The sequence below is a fragment of the Pongo pygmaeus genome, chromosome 2 (genome assembly GCF_028885625.2).
Source record: "Pongo pygmaeus isolate AG05252 chromosome 2, NHGRI_mPonPyg2-v2.0_pri, whole genome shotgun sequence".
NCBI lineage: Eukaryota > Metazoa > Chordata > Mammalia > Primates > Hominidae > Pongo > Pongo pygmaeus.
Window position 1 is genome coordinate 62,231,361 of NC_085930.1, and position 19,285 is coordinate 62,250,645.

At 54.4% G+C, this 19,285-nt stretch overlaps 1 protein-coding gene across 42 annotated transcripts in view; it reads left to right on the forward strand.

The window, feature by feature from the left end:
• IFT122 (intraflagellar transport 122) overlaps positions 1–11,923 on the forward strand; it is a 79,437-nt gene extending 67,514 nt beyond the window's left edge. For 17 of the 42 annotated variants that reach the window (XM_054482188.2, XM_054482189.2, XM_054482180.2 and 14 more), the window contains 7 exons: positions 4,199–4,299; positions 6,277–6,442; positions 7,381–7,492; positions 9,049–9,174; positions 10,681–10,760; positions 11,142–11,306; positions 11,751–11,923. In XM_054482188.2, coding sequence (XP_054338163.1) covers positions 4,199–4,299; positions 6,277–6,442; positions 7,381–7,492; positions 9,049–9,174; positions 10,681–10,760; positions 11,142–11,306; positions 11,751–11,840 — 840 coding nt within the window. In that variant the 3' untranslated portion in view covers positions 11,841–11,923. Of the gene's footprint in view, positions 1–868; positions 1,523–4,198; positions 4,300–6,276; positions 6,443–7,380; positions 7,493–9,048; positions 9,175–10,670; positions 10,761–11,062 lie in introns of those variants that run through there. The other 25 variants (XM_063662636.1, XM_063662628.1, XM_063662620.1 and 22 more) reach the window with 5 other exon arrangements.
• The last annotated feature ends 7,362 nt before the right edge of the window (positions 11,924–19,285 follow it).

The window sequence follows — 19,285 nt, forward strand, 5'->3', positions numbered from 1 at the left end:
ATCCCTCCCTGGCCCTGTCAGTGACTTGTGTGTTCTTCAGCAATTCACTTTCCCTCGTCCCTCAGTTTCCTTCTCTGTGAAACTAGAGTGTTGGCTTGGTCTCCAGAAACCCAAGTAGTTCTTTTTAGTCACTCCCTGATTCCTTTGAGAAAGCCATTTTAAATCTCTCTGGTGGCAATGGGGAACAGGTGATGGGTTGTCAACAGCCTCTTCATCCACTGTATCTCACCCAACAGATGTTGAGCACTTAGTACCTAGTAGGCAATGTACTGAGGGCTTCATTGTATCAAGTCATTTCCTCCTTTCAACCACACTTTGAGGGAAGGACTGTCACCCCCATTTTACAGATGAGAATGAAGCAAGCCCTAGACAGAGGGGTCTCAGAGGTTATTAGTTTGGTGCAAAAGTAATTGCGGTTTCAGACTGAATTTTAAATCATTATAACTAGGCTCAAACACATCTTTATTAACCAAAATAGGAACCATTATGATCAACACATTTTTGCCAATGAGAAATAAGTTTGTTTATTTCTGTAGCATAAAAATCCATACTTTGGGATTTGATGAACTCTTGGAAAGCATTTTCTGCATCCTGCTGGTTGTGGAAGCATTTTCCCTGCAAAAAGTTGTTGAGATGGTTGAAGAAGTGGTAGTTGGTTGGCAAGAGGTCAGGTGAATATTGCAGATGAGGCAAAATTTTGTAGCCCAATTCATTAAACTTTTGAAGTATTGGTTGTGTGATGTGCAGTCAGGTGGGTGGAGAAGAATTGGGCCCTTTCTGTGAACCAGTGCCAGCTGCAGGTGTTGCAGTTTTTGGTGCATCTCCTTGATTTGCTGAGCATACTTCTCAAATGTAATCATTTCACCAGGATCAGAAAGCTGTAGTGGATCAGACCGGCAGCAGACCACCAAACAGTGACCATGACCTTTTTTTGGTGCAAGTTTGGCTTTGGAAACTGCTTTGGAGCTTTTTCTCAGTCCAGCCATGGAGCTGGTCATCACCGGTTGTCATATGAAGTCCACTTTTTGTCACACCTCACATCTGATTGAGAAACGTTTTGTTGTTGCATAGAATAAGAGAAGACAACACTTCAAAATGACTATATTTTCATTTCGATCAGCTCATGAGGCACCCACTTATCAAGCTTTTTCACCTTCCCAATTTGCTTCAAATGCCAAACAACCGTTGAATGGTTGATGTTGAGTTCTTCGGCAGCTTCTCCTGTAGTTGAGAGGATCAGCTTCGATGATTGCTCTCGGTTGTTGTCAACTTCCAATGGCCGGCTACTATGCTCCTCATCTTCAAGGCTCTCATCTCCTTTGCAAAACTTCTTGAACCACCACTGCACTGTATGTTCGTTAGCAGTTCCTGGGCCAAATGCGTTGTCGATGTTACGAGTTGTCTCTGTTGCTTTATGACCCATTTTGAACTCAAATAAGAAAATTGCTTGAATTTGTTTTTTGTCTAACATCATTTGCATAGTCTAAAATAAACAGTAAGTAATAACTCATTAGCAAAAAAACATAAAGCGAGAAATGCCCGTTGAAATGATGTATAACATAACCACATTTAAGAATGTATTCTACTATCAAACAGCAAATTCCAGAGCCAATATGTGAGTCTCAGTAGTCTGGCACTGGAGCCTGTGTTCCTAGCCTTTCCCTCCCTCTCTCCTTTTAGAGAAAGCAAGCTAGTATGTTGGTTTAGTGGGTAAACTCGAGAGTCCTCACACACAAATGACACTGTGTTACCTACCTTCTCTGGCCTTCGGCTTATTTCTCTATAAAATACAGATAACAGCAGTATCTACTTGATGGGATTGTTTTGAGGATTAGACGAGTTAATATTGGAAGAGTACCTAGCACAGAGTGACCCTAGGTGGCAGCTATCCTTACTGCTGCTCCAGGCAAGGCTTCATGCCAGCTTTCCCTGACCTGCTCCCTCCAGCTGGGCATCTGGCATTTCTCTTTTTTCAGAGATGAGGTCTCTGTCGCCCAAGGTGGAGTGCAGTGGCATGATCATAGCTCATGGCAGCCTCAAACTGCTGGATTCAAGTGATCCTCCTGCCTGAGCCTCCCAGAGCACTGGGATTACAGGCATGAGCCACCACACCCAGCCTTCCTGCAGTTCTTTGACCTCTCAAATGCCCTGCCTTCCACCTTGGGCATTTCTTCCCCTCTAATCTGTGCTAACCTCTCAGCACATTTTTTGCCTCTTGGGAAAGTCTGGCAAGAAGGACTCCTGACAGGCTCTGTGCAGGCCATCAGTCTAGTGTTACATCTCTTCCCACAGCAGGGTCAGTGGTCTCAAGGGACCTCATCTTCCCTTACAGTCTTTGCCTTTCCTGAAACGAGACCCCCTCAGGGTCCCTCATCTTTATCAGGTGCTCACCTGGAGAGAAACCACCACAAAAGGAGCCCAGACACAACTTAGGCTGGAAGTCAGGGCCCAGCTCAGCCTCAGTTTGCCCAAGCCACTCCAGAGCCTGGCTCTCAGCTCCTTCCCTCAGACTTTTCTCTCGCCACTCCCTGTCCTCTTCCTCACCTGGGGCATGGGGCTGAGGGCTCCTGTCTCTAACAGCTGAGCTCTGCTCCAGGACCTACATGGGACTAGGAGCTAAGGGGCTTCAGACCAGCTGGGGCCCTGGCCCTTATCCCAGCTGAATCTTCTTAATTGGGCCATTCCTTCATTCAACAAATGCCTACTGTGTGACAGACCCTGTGATGAGACCTGGCGACACAGTGGTGAACAAAACATTGTCCCTGCAGTCAGTCCCAGTCTAGCAAACAGGATAATCCCTCAGGGGAAATGTTGAGAGGCCTGTGAAGAGACTTCCTGGAGGAGGTGGCCCCTCAGCCAGAAGGAGGGAGAGAAGTAAAAATGGGGCAAGTGAAGTGGAGGAGGATTAGGAAGGGTGTTTGTGGCAAAGGTCACAGCCTGTGCAAAGGCCTGGAGGTGAGTGGTAGTTTGTGTTTCAGCATCCAGGGCCCAGCAGAGCAGCACTGATTCAGGGCAAGACTGGAAAGGGAAGTTCAGGTCCTTCCTGGATACATGGCATCTTTCCCAGAGGAAAGGACTCCCCTCCTACCTATTCTCTCTGGGACGTTACTTAGCTTCCCTACCTAGTGCAGTAGAACCACAGGCAGACTTCATCTTGTTCTTACCCTGGAAAGGATGTGGTCTCAGGTTTTCTTGGGTTCTTGGATCTAACAAAAGGTATAGAAATTTACGTGTGAATTAAATAGAAAATGCTAAGCTTTGAACTGAAGAATTGTAGAGCAAAGTGAGTCCTCAGGAGTTTAGACCAATTAGGGGTTAAGTTTTGGTGGCTCAGTGATGAGTAGGGCCTCACAAGACCCTTCTTAAGTGCTCACAAGAAAGAGGAGTTGCTGGCCTGCTGTAATCCTCACCATCTAAAGCTTTATTAGAAATGGGCAATCTCAGTTTATATACAGTGTGCCAGATGCCTTCAAAATAAGGTATTCTTAACCTTTTGTAGACCCTCACATAGAAAACTCCTTATTTGTCTGCTGAGCTTCTGGCAGCCTCTAGATATGAAGACCAATCACTAATGTGTGCTAACTGCCTCCTGTTAGTGCCTATGCCAGGAGCCAGGGAAATGGGTCAGCAGTTGAGGAACTCTGCATGTGTGCTCGTTTGGTGGCACATCAGTCAAGCTGCTGTTGGAAAGCACAGTAGAGGCATGTGGGTTCATGCTGGAGAGGGCTAAATGCCTCTGTTGAAAGACAGGCTTATATGAATCAGTGGTTATGTCCTAAGCTGCATAGAAGGTCTTCTCTTTTAGAGCTAATTGGAGACAACTTGAATAGTTCAGAGAAATGGAATCATTACCAACTCCAGAGGCAGTACAGCTTGGAAGAAAGACATTCTTGGGCTATGGAATCAGACCTGGGTTTGAATAGCAGCTCAGCTGTGTTCTAGTTGGTGACTTGGGCAAATCATCTATCTAGGTGTCGGTTTCCTCATCAGTACTGTGAGGGTAAAAATGCATACCACAAGGTTATTATGTTAAAGACCAGATGAGACAGTGGCTATATGGCGCCCAGCACACAGTAGGTGCTCAATAATCAGAGCCACTCTTGATGTCACTCAGAATTATTGGTGTCTGCCTTTTGGCCTGGCCCAGCAGCAGCTCAGTTGAGGAACTCAATCCCTGTTTGCTTTTCTCTCACTGCAGGAAGATCCGTTCAGTGTCCATCGTCCTGAAACTCTTTTCAACATCTCCAGGTTCCTGCTGCACAGCCTGCCCAAGGACACCCCCTCGGGCATCTCTAAAGTGTATCCTTTCTCTTATCCCTCCCTCTTCCCCCAGTTCTTGTCTAATGGCCCCAAGAAATTCCTTCTAGAGCACTTTCCTGGCAGAACCTTCCTCTCTCAGCAGCCCTCAGGGAAGAGAGAGAACTCACCCACCCGCTGCTGTTTGGCTATAGAGGCTCAGCAGGGAGGCCCAGGGGCCTAGGCCAAGAGAAGATGAGTTTTCAGGGCTCTCTGAGCTGAACCCAGCAGTGGGTCTCTGGCCAACACACTGTCCCAATCCCTTCTAGAACCCACAGATGAGGGTGTGACTGAAATGGAAGAAGCACCAGGCCTTTGGGCTTGGAACCTTGGGCACTTCTCCAGACTGGGGAGGAGGGAGTGTTTGTTCAGCCCAGGTATACGTAGCACCTTCTGTGCCCCAAGCCCTGGGCCAGGCACCAGGTGACAAAGCTGCCATCAAAGAGGGAGGTCACAAGTTAGGGTCTGGTTTGGTGGACGTGTGCTATGTCTGAGGGTGGAATGAAGCTGAGGTCAGGGCCATGGTCAGGGAAGTTTACCTGGAGGAGGTGATGTCCATCATGCAAGCTGAGGCAGCCAGGGAAGATGGCCAAGTGGATGTTCCAGGGGAGGACCCAGCATATGGAGAGGCAAGCAAGGCATGTGGGAGGGGGTGAGGGGACCCTGGGTGGGAGGGGACGGAGAGGCAGCAGGACCCGAGGCCTGAGAGCCTACCTTTGGGTTTTCCTCTCCTTCTGTAGCCACCGAGGGCCACAGTGGTGCCATAAGCAGAGCAGGTGCCTGAAGGGCCTGTGCAGCCAGATACTGGATCATTACCAGGCAATGATCCAGATTTTTAAGGTCTTGGATGTCAGGAGACATAATTGTCCCTGTTCTTTTCTAAATCTCACTGTACTCAGCTCCTTCCCAGCCGCAGCCCCACCTTCCCTCTGTAAGGAAAACCCACTCCACTGGAGAAGACCCAGAGCTCCTTGTTGTAAGAATTGGCCTTGCTAGAGGATTCCAGGCCCGTTATTTACATTTCAGGTGAAACACCCGCAAATCAAGGGGTGCCTTCCTGGAGTCAGACCTCTGCTGCATGCGTCTCCGTCTTTCCCCATAGGAGCAGTCAGGGCTATGCCTGTGGGGGCTGAGCACCTGTACTCATCCTTTCCAGCAAGTTCTGTTTGAGTCAACAGCTTGATGGAACCCCTACCCCGAGCCTTACCCTGTGCCATCCCCTGGGGACCTGGAAATGGCTCCTGACAGTCCCTGACTTTGAGGAGTCATGCTGGAGACACAGAAGGAAACTCTCCACAGAACTACTGAAGTGGACGGGGCTGCACTGCAGAGGGCGGGAGCAGGAACACTGGGAGAGATGTGGGAGGAAGGGCAGGAGGGCCTGGGGGCAGCCAACATCGGAAGTGACCTGAAAGGAGAGCACAAAGGCTCGTCAGCCTCTGGCTGAGGAGCTCCAAGGGGGCCCCAGAGCACAGGCAAGGCTGCCGCTCAGAAACTGCCCACTAGGCCCTCGGGGAAGGGCGTGCAGACAGAGTGGGGTACACCCAGGAGCCTCAGAGCAGGGTTGAGGGTGGCTCCCCAGGGAGTCTGGACCAGGCCCCACCTGGCAGGGTAAGAGCAGAGTGCCCTTTGTGCCAGGCATCCTAGGAGGGCCTGGCTGGCAGGTTTGGTGAGGCAGGAAGAGCCATTTTGGCCTAGTCAGGGTACAAGATGAGCCATCAGCAGGCCCAGAGATGCTAAGCAAGGTTAAAGTATTAATGGAAACTACACTATTTTTATCTTTGGAAAAATTCCTGGGCCTTGCCGTCCGAGAAGTACACTCACCTCTCACAAGTGCACAGAGCCTTCCTCACGGTCCTTCCTCTGTCCTCCCGGCACCAGCACGAGCTGTGTTCCAGCCTGGGGCTCACTCCAAGGACAGGCAGTGCCAGCTTCTGGGCCTGGTGTTGCCCCTGCTGTCCTTAACCCTGTTCACGGCAGGAAAATACTCTTCACCTTGGCCAAGCAGAGCAAGGCCCTCGGTGCCTACAGGCTGGCCCGGCACGCCTATGACAAGCTGCGTGGCCTGTACATCCCTGCCAGATTCCAAAAGTCCATCGAGCTGGGTACCCTGACCATCCGCGCCAAGCCCTTCCACGACAGTGAGGTGAGGATGCGGCACCCTTGGGCAGATGGCTTCTCCTCCTCTCCCCTGAGGCCATCTCATGCCTTCTTGCCTGGCCTGCGTTCCGTTTGAAGAGAGACAGCTGCAGCTCCCTCTAAGGCTCTGTGCCGCCTGCTCAAGCCTGGCCATGCCAGCTCCCCTGTGCTTCCCTGTCTACCTCCTGTTCTCCCCACAGTCCACCTGATGCCCGCTCACAGCCCCCGGCCCCAGCCCCTGCCCTCAGCCTGGCCTCCCTTGCTCCTTGCCCTCCCCTAGGCAAGCCCCACACCTCTGTGCCCAGGTGGCTCTGCCTTTACCCCAGGCCTGGCTCCAGAGCTGACTCTTACTCTAGAAACCTCTGCCCTTTCTGGAACCAGGCTGTAGTTCTCCAGCAAATCTACCCCACACTCCCAGCCCACATTCCTTCAACCCAGCCAGCTTCCTTCTTTCACACCCCCTCCCTCAAGCTCAGAGCAAGGACTTGCATCAGATAGACCTGGGTTCACATCCCGGCTCCACCCTCTCCTAGCTCTGTCCCCATCTTTCTGCACCTTGGGTTCCCCCTTTCCCACAGGTAGTTGTGAGGCTAAATGAGCCAGCATAGGCCACGTGCTCCGCACGGTGCCCGGAGCATGGTAAATGGCTGGCTAATGGTGGCAGCCGCCACTGTCATTCCTTCTAGGGGAACAGTGCCATTGAGCGCTGCCTGTGCAGGTTTCTTGGGCATGGGGACCCAAGTGACAGGGCTTGGGTATTTTGGCAGGCCTTTATCCTGCTTCCCCGTGGCATGGAGCCCCAGGGCCTGGCGCCCCTTCCCTGCCTGCCCACCCGGGTGGCCTTTCCTCTTGGCAGCCAGGCCCCAGGGGCCCAAAGCCAGAGTCCAGGGGGGAGGAGGACACGTGCCTGCCCCGGCCCCTCGGGAGTCTGTGGCTGTTTTGTAGGAGTTGGTGCCCTTGTGCTACCGCTGCTCCACCAACAACCCCCTGCTCAACAACCTGGGCAATGTCTGCATCAACTGCCGCCAGCCCTTCATCTTCTCTGCCTCTTCCTACGGTGAGTCCCTGCATCCTGAGCACGTGGGCGGGACAGCCTGTGGACGGCTAGGCTCACTCCACTGCTCTCTGGCCTCAGGACGTTGGGCAAGGGCCAAAGGCCTCTGAATGTCCCTGTTTATGAAATGAGGACACTCTGACGCCCACCTGCCTGACACAAGGAGTCACTGTCGGTGTTCCCAGAGATAGGACCCACTGCTGCCCAAAGCTGAAGCACCCACTCTGGGAACCTGGCGCAGGGCTTTACATAACCAAATGCCCCAGGAAGAGAGTCCGATGGCTTTGCATTCAGACCAGGAGGCTGAGATAGGTTATCAAGGCCCAGCTCCTTTGATGTTGGCAGAGGATCAGAAGCCCTTTCCCAGGAGCTGAGCAGAGGCCACACACACACACACACACACGCACACACAGACTGCCCCTGCACACACACACAGAGACTGCCCCTGCACACACACACACACACACACACACACAGACTGCCCCTGCACACACATACACACACACACACAGACTGCCCCTGCACACACACACACACAGACTGCCCCTGCACACACACACATACAGACTGCCCCTGCACACACACACAGATTGCCCCTGCACACACACGCACACGCACACACACACTGCCCCTGCACACACACACAAACACAGACTGCCCCTGCACACACACACAAACACAGACTGCCCCTGCACACACACACACACACACACACACACAGACTGCCCCTGCACACACACACACAGACTGCCCTTGCACACACACACACACGGCCCCTGCACACACACAGAGACTGCCCCTGCACACACAGACTGCCCGCGCACACACACAGAGACCGCCCCTGCACACAGACACACAGAGACCGCCCCTGCACACACACGGAGACTGCCCCTGCGCACACACATGGAGACTGCCTCTGCACACACACAGAGACTGCCCCTGCGCACACACAGAGACTGCCCCTACACACACACACACAGAGACTGCCCCTGCATACACACACACAGACTGCCCCTGCACACACACACACAGACTGCCCCTGCACACACAGAGACTGCTCCTGCACACACAGAGACTGCCCCTGCACACACACAGAGACTGCCCCTGCACACACACACAGACTGCCCCTGCACACACACAGAGACTGCCCCTGCACACACACAGAGACTGCCCCTGCACACACAGAGACTGCCCCTGCACACACAGAGACTGCCCCTGCACACACACACAGACTGCCCCTGCACACACACACACAGACCGCCCCTGCAGACACACAGAGACTGCCCCTGCATACACACACACAGACTGCTCGTGCACACACACAGAGACTGCCCCTACACACACACACAGAGACTGCCCCTGCACACACACACACACACACACACACACACAGAGAGACTGCTCCTGCACACACATACAGAGACTGCCCCTGCTGCCTCTTCTTGCTTTTGGTGAAGCTGCCAGTGGGTTGAGAAGGAACTCTGTGGTCACCCCACCTGCCTGTCGGCAAGTCCCTTGCAAGGCCCCAGCCCCCTCAGCCCTTTCTCCATGCCCTCCAGACGTGCTACACCTGGTTGAATTCTACCTGGAGGAAGGGATCACTGATGAAGAAGCCATCTCCCTCATCGACCTGGAGGTGCTGAGACCCAAGCGGGATGACAGACAGCTAGAGATTGCAAACAACAGTATCCATGTCCTTGGCCAGAGCTTGTGTGTGCGGCTGTGTGAGGGGTCTGGGGACAGGCGGGAAGTAGGAGGGCCCAGTCCCAGGGGATGGCAGGCCATGCTGAGCCTGGCCCTGTGTTCCCAGAGAGATTGGAGAGGCCCACATGGGACAGGGACAGGGACCAGAGATGGGCAGAGAGCTGGCCAGGGCCTGAGGACCCAGAAGTGGCAAGTGGCACCTTGGTCTTCCCGTGTGGGTCTCCCACCCTCCCCTGCCCCCTAAAAGCCACTGGCTGTGCCTCTGTCTGTGCGTAGCTCCTACATAGCCAACATGGGACATGATGTCAGTGTTGGCCCCCAGCTCTTCCACTCAGGTCACTTTTGCATGCAAGTGACAGAGTCCAAAACTGACAGGCTGAACAAGCGAAGAGTGTGCAAGGAAGCCCCAAGCAGGAGAGGAAGCTCCCTGGCCCAGCGCTCAGTCTGATCGGTCACAGGCTGGCTCTGCCTCTCTTGGCTGCACTGTCCTCTGGGCAACTTCATTCTTTGGCAGCACCGCGGCGCCCCCATAACACAGAGATGTCAGGAGCAGTGCCAGTCCCACATCCCCTCAGCCTTATAGCCCCCAGAAACAGCCAGCTTTCCTCTCAGCCGTGGCAGTGAAAGCCCCGGGGCACAGCTCAGCCTGCCCCTTGGCCAGGAGGATGCACCAAGGCAGTTGTCCAGGTCAGGCCACACTTGCAGGCTGGACATGGGCGGGGCTTCTGGCAGGGAACAGCACACACGTGGCCTGGGGCCTCGCTCCCTTGCACTGACTGAGTCTGCAGGCCTGGGGGCTGTGAGCCTGCCTTTCTTGCAGCTCCCAGGTGCTGCCACCCCCAGGGGCCACACTGGGAGGAGGGAGGCTCAGAGAGCTGCTTGCTGAAGGAAAGATGGACCCATCTCTGCCACCCAGGCTCCCTCAGTTGCCACAGATGATATGTGCTTATGGTGCTGGCAGGTGGGTGCTGTGCCCACTCCAACTTGATACCAGCAGTCCCCATGTCCTGGGCCTCCCTGTGGGACCTCTGCTGGCCTCTGTTACCAGCCCCACCACTGTGGGAGAGGGGCAGTTTCCGGGGACCTCCAGGTGAGTCTGACCCGCCCTGGGGTCAGTAGGGGCTCTCGCCCCTGTCTGCTCCATCACAAGTGCCCACAGACCCCCCAGCCGCCACTGAATGTTTCTCCAGGATCCCTGGGCCCATCCCCTCTGTGCCTACCCGCAGTGGCTCACAGGTCCCGCATGTGCTTCCCACCGGCCCTGGGAACTATGGTGTGTGTGGCCTGCGAGGGGAATGAGTGAGGGCAGCAGGGCCAGCAGAGTCCCTTACTTCTGCCTCCTTGGCCTGAGCCCCCTCTGTTCCTCCACCTGGAAAACTGTTCCACTGGCCTGGCTGCCCTTGAGTCTTCACACAGGGGTGTAGGGTGGAGGCTAGGGTCTGTCTCCATCTCTGCTTCTGATTCCCTCCTTGACCAGATCCCTCCAGGCTCCCAGATTCTGCGGCTAGTGGAGACCAAGGACTCCATGGGAGATGAGGACCCGTTCACAGCTAAGCTGAGCTTTGAGGTGAGGGTGCCTCTCTGGGTGACCTGCAGGAGCGCAGCCTCCATCCCTTCTCCTGTGCACATGGGGACCCTCAGCTAGCGCAGTGGTGGAGGAGGATTGGCCAGAACTTCCAGATGTGGTGGCACGAGGGAGGGGCAGGACCCCTTCCTGTGGGGTGTGGGAGCCATGGCTGCCCCCGAGGGACCATGGCCAAGGGCGCAGGTCTGTGGACAGGGAGGCAGCTTCAGCTCTGGTGGGAGGAGCTTGCCACTGTTGGGGTCACCTGGGTTTAGGAAGCAGGTCCTCTCTCGCCACTGCCAAAGATTCCAGGATCATAATCCACACAGATGCCTCACTGTGGCTGAGTGAGGACACTGGGCCTCCTTCCCGCCCACCCTGCAGCAAGGTGGCTCAGAGTTCGTGCCAGTGGTAGTGAGTCGGCTGGTGCTGCGCTCCATGAGCCGCCGGGATGTCCTCATCAAGCGCTGGCCCCCGCCCCTGAGGTGGCAATACTTCCGCTCACTGCTGCCTGACGCCTCCATTACCATGTGCCCCTCCTGCTTCCAGGTAGGTGGCCACCCTGGTAGCTCGTGTGTGCTTCTCTTGGCCACTTTTCCCTTGCCCACATGTCCCTCTGGGAGGCGTGGCCCCTGGGAGGAGGGGCACATCCATGGCTCCAAGTTGGGACAGAGGCTTGGCTGTCCTCTCCCCCTACTTGCATTCCGTGTGCATCTAAAGCGGACTTCACTGGACCCTGCGCTGTCCACATCCTCCCCAAATCCAGGGGGCCCAGCAAGTGTGATGTGCCTTTGACCTTCACTCAGAAAACAAGAAATCCCACAGCCCCCTCCCATCTCCCCTTCCAGCCCTCAAACAAAGGTGCTGCAGGTCTGTGTCCAGCCCTGACCACTGCCAAGCCCCCTCCCCTTGAGAGGCAGTGCGTCCTGGCCCCAGGCGTAGGGCTGATGAGCACTAGGGCTTCAGCCTGGGCTTATGGCTGTCTTCCCTCAGATGTTCCATTCTGAGGACTATGAGTTGCTGGTGCTTCAGCATGGCTGCTGCCCCTACTGCCGCAGGTGCAAGGACGACCCTGGCCCATGACCAGCATCCTGGGGATGGCCTGCACCCTCTGCCTGCCTTGGGGTCTGCTGGGCTGTGAAGGAGAATAAAGAGTTAAACTGTCAGAATGTGTTTCTTGCCCAGATGAAGTTTGTGTTTTGTGGGGGGGGCCTTGTGTAACCACGGAATTCCTATTTATGGCATTTCATGCCTTGTAAATAGCACCAGGAGATGAGGAAGAGAATGTACATATATTTTCTAAGGAAAAAAATCTGTTACTTTCAGAATGGCTCTGAGTTGTTCGTGGCAGCCTGCTGGAGTCCGCCGATCTGTCAGACCGTTAGCATGTACATTTTGCCAACAGATTGCCTCAATAATGACAAAAGGGCTCCTTATTTTCATCAGCATCTACATTTTAGCAAATCTTCTTATTGTCTGCAACTTAATTTCCGTATGCAAAAGTGCACCTGTTTCTAATTTGAAAGGAACATTACATTTGTGTGCTCTTAACATTTAATCAAAATGGCAATATAGAAAGGGGTAGGGGAGCAGGGAGTTTTTTTGTTTATTTATTTTGATTTAATGGGGATCCATCTTGACAAGAGAAAATACTCCTTCCAAAGAAGATGGCAGGAGTTTAAAAAAAGGCTCCTGTTTGGTAGCCCAGTCAAGGCTTCCTGTCCAGGCCCTGGAGCTACCCTCTTCTGTCCACCTTCCCCAGCCCCACAGAGCAGCCCCAGCCCAGTGGAGACCCTTCCTTTTGGAACAGCTCCTTAAGCAGGGGGCTTCCGTTTGAGATTCCAGACTGCCAAGGTCCGTTCCCTCAGGCATCACTGGTGTCCAGTCCAACAGCTTGAGGGCGTGGAAGGAACAGCACACAGAAGCTAAGGAGAGCTCACATGTATTGGGGACGTTTTTGGTACCAGCCACGTTCCATGCTGTCTCAAGCCTCTCAGCAGCCCTGTGAAGGAAGGGTTATGATTTCCAGTGGGGCTGGGAAGGGGGTTGCCAGGGCCCAGGGGCTGCCTCCAGCCCTGGGAGGGGCGGCCCATGATTTGTCAAGCCCCAAGGCCCTGCCCCTTTCACCCCCACTCCACCTGCCAGAGGTGGCAATGCAGCACTTCATGAAAAGCCCAAGAGCAGCCGGGCACAAGCAGGAGAGAGGGTGTGGGCTGTCATGCCATGCTGAAACCCACCCTCCCCTCATGCTGCAGTATTGATTCCTTACAACCCACCTGTGCAGGGGTCAGGGCAGGGCAAATGTGCCCATTGGAGGGACGCAGACACTGAGGCCCCGAGGAGAGTGGCTGCAGAGGTCCCCAGTGGGAAGTGTCGGAGCTAGAGCCTCATCCCAGAGCCCCTGCCCCACCCTAGACCGCCCCTCCTCCCCTGCCTCCCTCCGCATCTCTCTGGAGATGATGGAGGAAAATAAAGAAAGGGAGCCAGACAGTTGTGCCAACAGAACAACTCCGTCGAGTGTCTAATTACTTACCATCATGCATGCACTCTCTCACTAAACATTTATTAATGTGTTAGGATTTCCATTAGCGCATGACTTGAACTGAAATCATTTGCATATGGCTGGGAAAAAGGGGAGAGGGAGAAAACAGCTCCAGCTACCCAGCAGTCAATCACAGTGACAGATCAGATAGTCCCTGGCTGGAGGCAGGGGAGGGTTCCAGCCGAGACTCCAGCATGCATCCCCTCAGCCGAAGAACACAAAAATGAGTGTGCTGTACTGGGCTCTGCTGCCCCGGGAAGCTCAGCTCTAGAGGCCTGAGTAGGACCCCTATTCATTCAGATGCACTTTCCGTGCATCATCCAAGGCTGCCTATTACGCAGGTGATGACACTGAGCCTCAGTCATGTTATTTTTCATTCAGCAAATATGCATTAAGCCAAGGCATATTTGGTTGCACCTGGGTGCAACCTTTGTGCATAAGCCCTGTGTCTGGCTGCTTTTCTCTCTCAGCCTGATCTGGGTCTGAACCAAGTCCAGTCTTTTCTCCAAGGCTGTTTCCCCATCTGCACAAAAGGGCCCCCTCCAGCTCTGACTCCGAGGTTCCAGCCTCAGTCTGCGTCTGTGGACGGTGCTGGGTGATGATCCTGTTGACCCCTCAAGTGCCTGTGACAAGGAAGGTACCACAGGGACCTGGTGATGCCCATTGAACTAAGAGGACACTCAGGCCAGAGAGGAGCGGCTGCTGGAGGCTGCACAGTGGGGCAGTGATTCTGGCCTTTAGCCTGTAGTCCCAACTACTCAGGAGGCTGAGGTGGAAGGATCAATTGAGCCAAGGACAGGAATTCAAGGCCGCAGTAAGCTATGATTGCACCACTGCACTCCAGCCTGGGCAACAGAGCAACATTCATCTCTAAACAACATTTAAAAATTGTTTTAAGAAGACAAATGAGATAATTGTTGATCGTAATGGCTGTGTAAAAACTGAACATGGCTGGATGTGGTCGCTCACACCTGTAATCTCAGCACTTTGGGAAGCCAAGGCAGGAGGATCGCTTGAACCGGGAGTTAGAGACCAGCTCAGACAATATAGGGAGACCCCATCTGGCTGGGACTGGTCGTGATCTCTCATCTCCAAGTGCTCAACATTGTGCCTGTGTTCTTGGAAGGAGGAAGTAAGGGAGAGGTAGACTGAGAAGCCGCAGGTGGACGTGACTGTAGACGCATCTCAGGCAGCTGGAGGTCCCCGGGCTTTGGTTTCCCGTCTGTCCCCAGCAAGGCTGTGAAGCCAGGAGCCCCTGGTGGCTGTCACACAGGTGGGCAGAGGCCCCTCCTTCAAGGTCGCTCTGTGTCTCTTCCCTGGCTTGGAGTCTGTGTGCCCACGGCAGAGGCTACCACTGGGCAGGTTGCTTACCCCGGGCTGCCCTGATTCTCCCCCCGCAGATCCAGAACACTGGCCTGGTATGGAGACCTCATCATGGCCCTCCCTGCTTGCCACCCGCAGTAGCTGCCCATGCAATTCAGCCAACACCCAGACCCCTAGGCCTGCCCTCTATCCCCACCACGCCACCCTGGGGGGCCCAGCACCTCCACGCCCAGCTGGCCCTCCCTGCCTGCCCTGCTTGGGAGACTCTTTTGACCCTCCTGGTCCACCTTTTGCTCCTCTGGGCTCCCACAGCACTGGGACCGGGAGAAAACTCTCATCTCTCACGCTTAGTTTCCCATCAGTACCCCCTGAGACTGGGAGCCCCTTGAAAGCAGGAACCGTGTGGGATCCACCTCAGCGTCCCCAGGGCCCGGCCCAGGGCCTGGCGCATATAAGGAGCTTGGCAAATGCTAGGGTAGAAAAGAGAAAGAGGAAGGAGGGAATGAGAGCTGGTCTTTCTCCCTCCCTTATTCCCCCTTGATGCTCTCAGTGCCGCTGAAGGCCTCACGTAGCCTTGGTGACGCAGCCTGGCGGGGCTGAGCCACGTGGGAGACCAGGAGAAAAAAAGCCAAGGAAGAGGAGGAGGAGGAGGAGAAGGATGCTGACCTAGCAGCTCCTCTCACAGTAGCTCCTCTCTTGCGGAGGCTGAAGAGCGATTTGTGCCCTGCAAGCTAAGCCCCTAATCCTCCGAGGCAAAGGCAAAGCCCCTACCCGGGCTCCCGAGGGCTGGGACTCGGGTGCCCCAAGATGGCTGTGTCCAGCCATCTTGGCTTAGAAAGCCCCCCACACGCCAGCTTGGCCAACACCCACACCATGGGTTTCTCTGGACTGCCCGACACAAGGTGTGGGGTGCTGGCCAGGCCTGTTGGTTCAAATCCCACCTCTGCAGAGGAACTTTGACCCTGTGTACCCCAGATTCCTCAGTGGTCAGTGGGGAGTTAGACCCTCTTCACAGGGGGCAGGAGGAGTTGTTCATTCATTCAACAAATGTTTATTGAACACCTCCTATGGGTTGTGAGCTCAGAGGCAGCGATGAACAGGCCAGGCTGGTCTTGCATTCTAGAAAGAGTTGGGAAGTCAGTCAATAAGAAGACAAATGAGGCCAGGTATGGTGGCATGCCTGTAGACCCAGTTACTCGGGATGCTGAGGCAGGAGGATCACTTGAGCCTAGGACAGGAATTCAAGGCTGCAAGTAAGCTGTGATTGCGCCACTGCACTCCAGCCTGGGCAACAGAGCAAGACTCATCTCTAAAAAACATTTTAAAATTGTTTTAAGAAGACAAATGAGATAGTCGCTGATGGTAATGACTGTGTAAAAACTGAACATGGCTGGGTGTGGTTGCTCACACCTGTAATCTCAGCACTTTGGGAGGCTGAGATTACGGCCTCCCAAGTGGCTCCCAAGGCAGGAGGATCCCTTGAGCCTGGGAGTTAGAGAACAGCTTGGACAATATAGGGAGAGCCCAACTCTACAAAAATGAAAATAAATTAGCCAGGCATGGTGGCACACACCAATGGTCCCAGCTATTCAGGGGTTGAGGTGGTGGACCGCTTGAGCCCAGGAGGTTGAGGCTGCAGTGAGCCATGATCATGCCACTGCACTCCAACCTGAGTGACAGAGTGATACCCTGTCTCAAAAAACAATAGGCCAGGTGTGGTGGCTCACGCCTGTAACCCTAGCACTTTGGGAGGCCGAGGCAGATGGATCACTTGAGATCAGGAGTTAGAGACCAGCCTGGCTAACATGGCAAAATCCCGTCTCTACTAAAAATATAAAAATTAGCCAGGTGTGGCAGCACATGCCTGTAGTCCTGGTTACTCGGGAGGCTAAGGCAGGAGAATCGCTTGAACCTGGGAAGAGGAGGTTGCAGTGAGCCAAGATCACACCACAGCACTCCAGCTTGGGCGACAGAGTGAGACCCTGTCTCAAAACGACTAAACCTGGTGGGGGTGCCTGGTGTGTAGGATGGTCAGGGGTGGTCTCTCCAAGGACATGAGTGTGAGTGGAGACCTGAAGGAGTCTCAGGAAGAGATTAATACTGTCAGCAACAAATATATTGATCACTTACAAGCACTCCCAATAATCCTATTAGGTAGGCACTATTATCATTCCCATTTTACAGAGTGGAGAACCGAAGCACACTCTCGGGAGGGCGGGGGAGCTGGCTGCACCCAGGCTGTGTAGCCTCAGTCCAGATGTAAGGGTGGGTGGAAAAGAGCCTTGCCCAATGAGGGAGAACAGTGAAACCAAGGCTGTAGGGTCTAAAGATTCACGAACCAGGCTCTCATGGGGAAAGCAGGTGAGGTTTACTGTATAGATGGGTGTGCCCCTACCCCACACCGAGGCTTCCTCGTCTGAGCAAACTGAGGCCCAGAGAGGGGAAGGAAGCAGGACTACCGTGGTGACTCAAAGACCAGCTAGAATCCAGCCTCCTCTCCTCGAGGCTTCCACTGCCCCACGCCAGGCCTGTGTGACTCAGTCTAGGGCCTTTCCATTACCCCAGCTAAACCTTTCTTTAGTCATTTATACCATGGTGTGAATGGCTGGCTGGTCTTTCCTGAGAGCTGTCTTTGATGAGGGGAGGGAGGCATAGCCAGGTTTGGGAAGCTGATACCCCAGGAAGCCCAGTTGACTGTGTGGGTTATAGCCCAGGCTGTCACTGATTTGTAACGGGACCTGAGCAACTCTGCAGAGCTAGGCCTCAGTCTTTTCATCTGCAAAATGGATATAGCAGAGATGGTCAGAGTAGGTGACTTCAAATGACCCTTCCAGCTCACTATGAGCCTGTTGCCCTGAACAAAGAGCATTTTTTGTTTAAAAAAAATTTCTTGGGCTGGACACGGTGGTTCACGCCTATAATTCTGGCACTTTGGGAGGCCGAGGAGGGTGGATCGCTTGAGCCAGGAGTTCAGGACCAGCCTGGGCAACATAGCGAGACTCCACCCCTACAAAAAATACAAAAATTAGTGGTGTGCGCTTGTGGTCCCAGCTACTCAGGAGGCTGAGGTGAGAGGATCGCTTGAGCCCAGGAGGCAGAGGCTGCAGTGAGCTATGATTGTGACAGTGCACTCCAGCCTGGGCGACAGAGACCTTGTCTCAAAAATTTTTTTTCTTTGTCAAGCTTTACAGAATAAAGAGCACTGTCACCTCAGTGATGGCTGTTAGTTCCCCATCACCAGGGCTCCACGAGGTTGCAATTGTGAAACTCACAAAGGAGGAACCTGAGACACAGAGGGGAAGTACTGAGATCATCTAGGTCAGTTCCCCCACTCACTCGTTCATTCAACAAACATTCAGGAGCACCTTCTAGGCGCCAGGCCCTGGAGACACATCAATGAACAAAACAGACATCATCCCACCTCTTTCCACTACAGGCCAAGCACCATGCTGGTCTCCGGGAACCCTGTTGTGAGCAAGACAGACCCAGGCCCACCCTTGTGGACTCATGTTACAGGCAGGGAGACGGGCACAAAACACAAATAAAAAGCTTCCATGCTGTCAGAAGCACTATGCAAAAAGCGAGGTGCTGAGGTACTGCTAAGCTGTGTGGGATGGGGGCTCAGCCCGGCCAGGGAGGGGCCGGTTGTGGGTCAGTCTTGACCCAAGGCATCCAGGACACCCTCCTTCTGGCCATGAGGGTCCACGTCAGAATCAAACCCTCACCTTAACCTCATTAGCGTTGGGCATAATCACCAGGCCAAGCGCCTTAAACTACGAGAGGCCCCGTCCCACCCGCCCTGCCTTAGCCCTGCCACGTGTGCCAAACCCTGTTAGACCCAACACCTCCCAGGCCAGGCAGGGGGCTGGAGCCCAGGTGGGCTGCAGGAAGGGGGCGCTCTTCTGATCTGGGAATCCTAGGTGGGAAGAGAGACTGGGTGAGAGAGAGATTAAGGGATATTTCCCTGGCCTCAGGGCTCTGCACTCTCAGGGGTCCTTCCGCCTGGATGTCCTTCCCCTGAAGCTTCCTCCTGTTGTTCCGTTCTTGGCTCAAGCTCCAGCTTCTCAGAGAAGCCTCCTGTGTTGGGAGTGGCTGCGACTGAACTGTCCCTACTGTTATTCGCTCCTCTATTTGTTTGTGGTCCCTGTGCCCCCTCACCCCACAGAAACACTGGCTTCTTGTGAGCAGGAGCTTGCTCTTTCGTGTACCCTGTGTGTCCCCCAGGACCAAGCACCTTGTCTGGGCCACAGTAGGTGCTCAATACACACGTTGGCTGGACAGTGGTCACTGAGCGGCTGCACGTCGGGCACTCTCAGCACTTGCACAGGCCGCCCCAGACACCCCACTTCATTCCTGGGAGGTGTCATCATGTTGCTTGGACAGCGGGGAGAGAGGGACCTGCCAGTGTTGGCCTCCATTTGCCCCCAGCCATCTGCCCCCAAGGCTCTGACTACCTTCTTTCTCACAGTACATCCTGCTGTTCTGGAATCGGCCCTCGTGGGGCCACCTGGCACATGGCATTCAAGGCCCTCGTGGCTGACTAGGCCTCCCCCAACAGTGCCCTGTCTGCTGCCTCCAGGGCCAGCCTCCCCTTCAGACTGGAGTTTCCTGAAGGGCTCTGTCCCTGCCCTGCTCTGGTAGCCCCCTCCATCCTTCCTCCCTC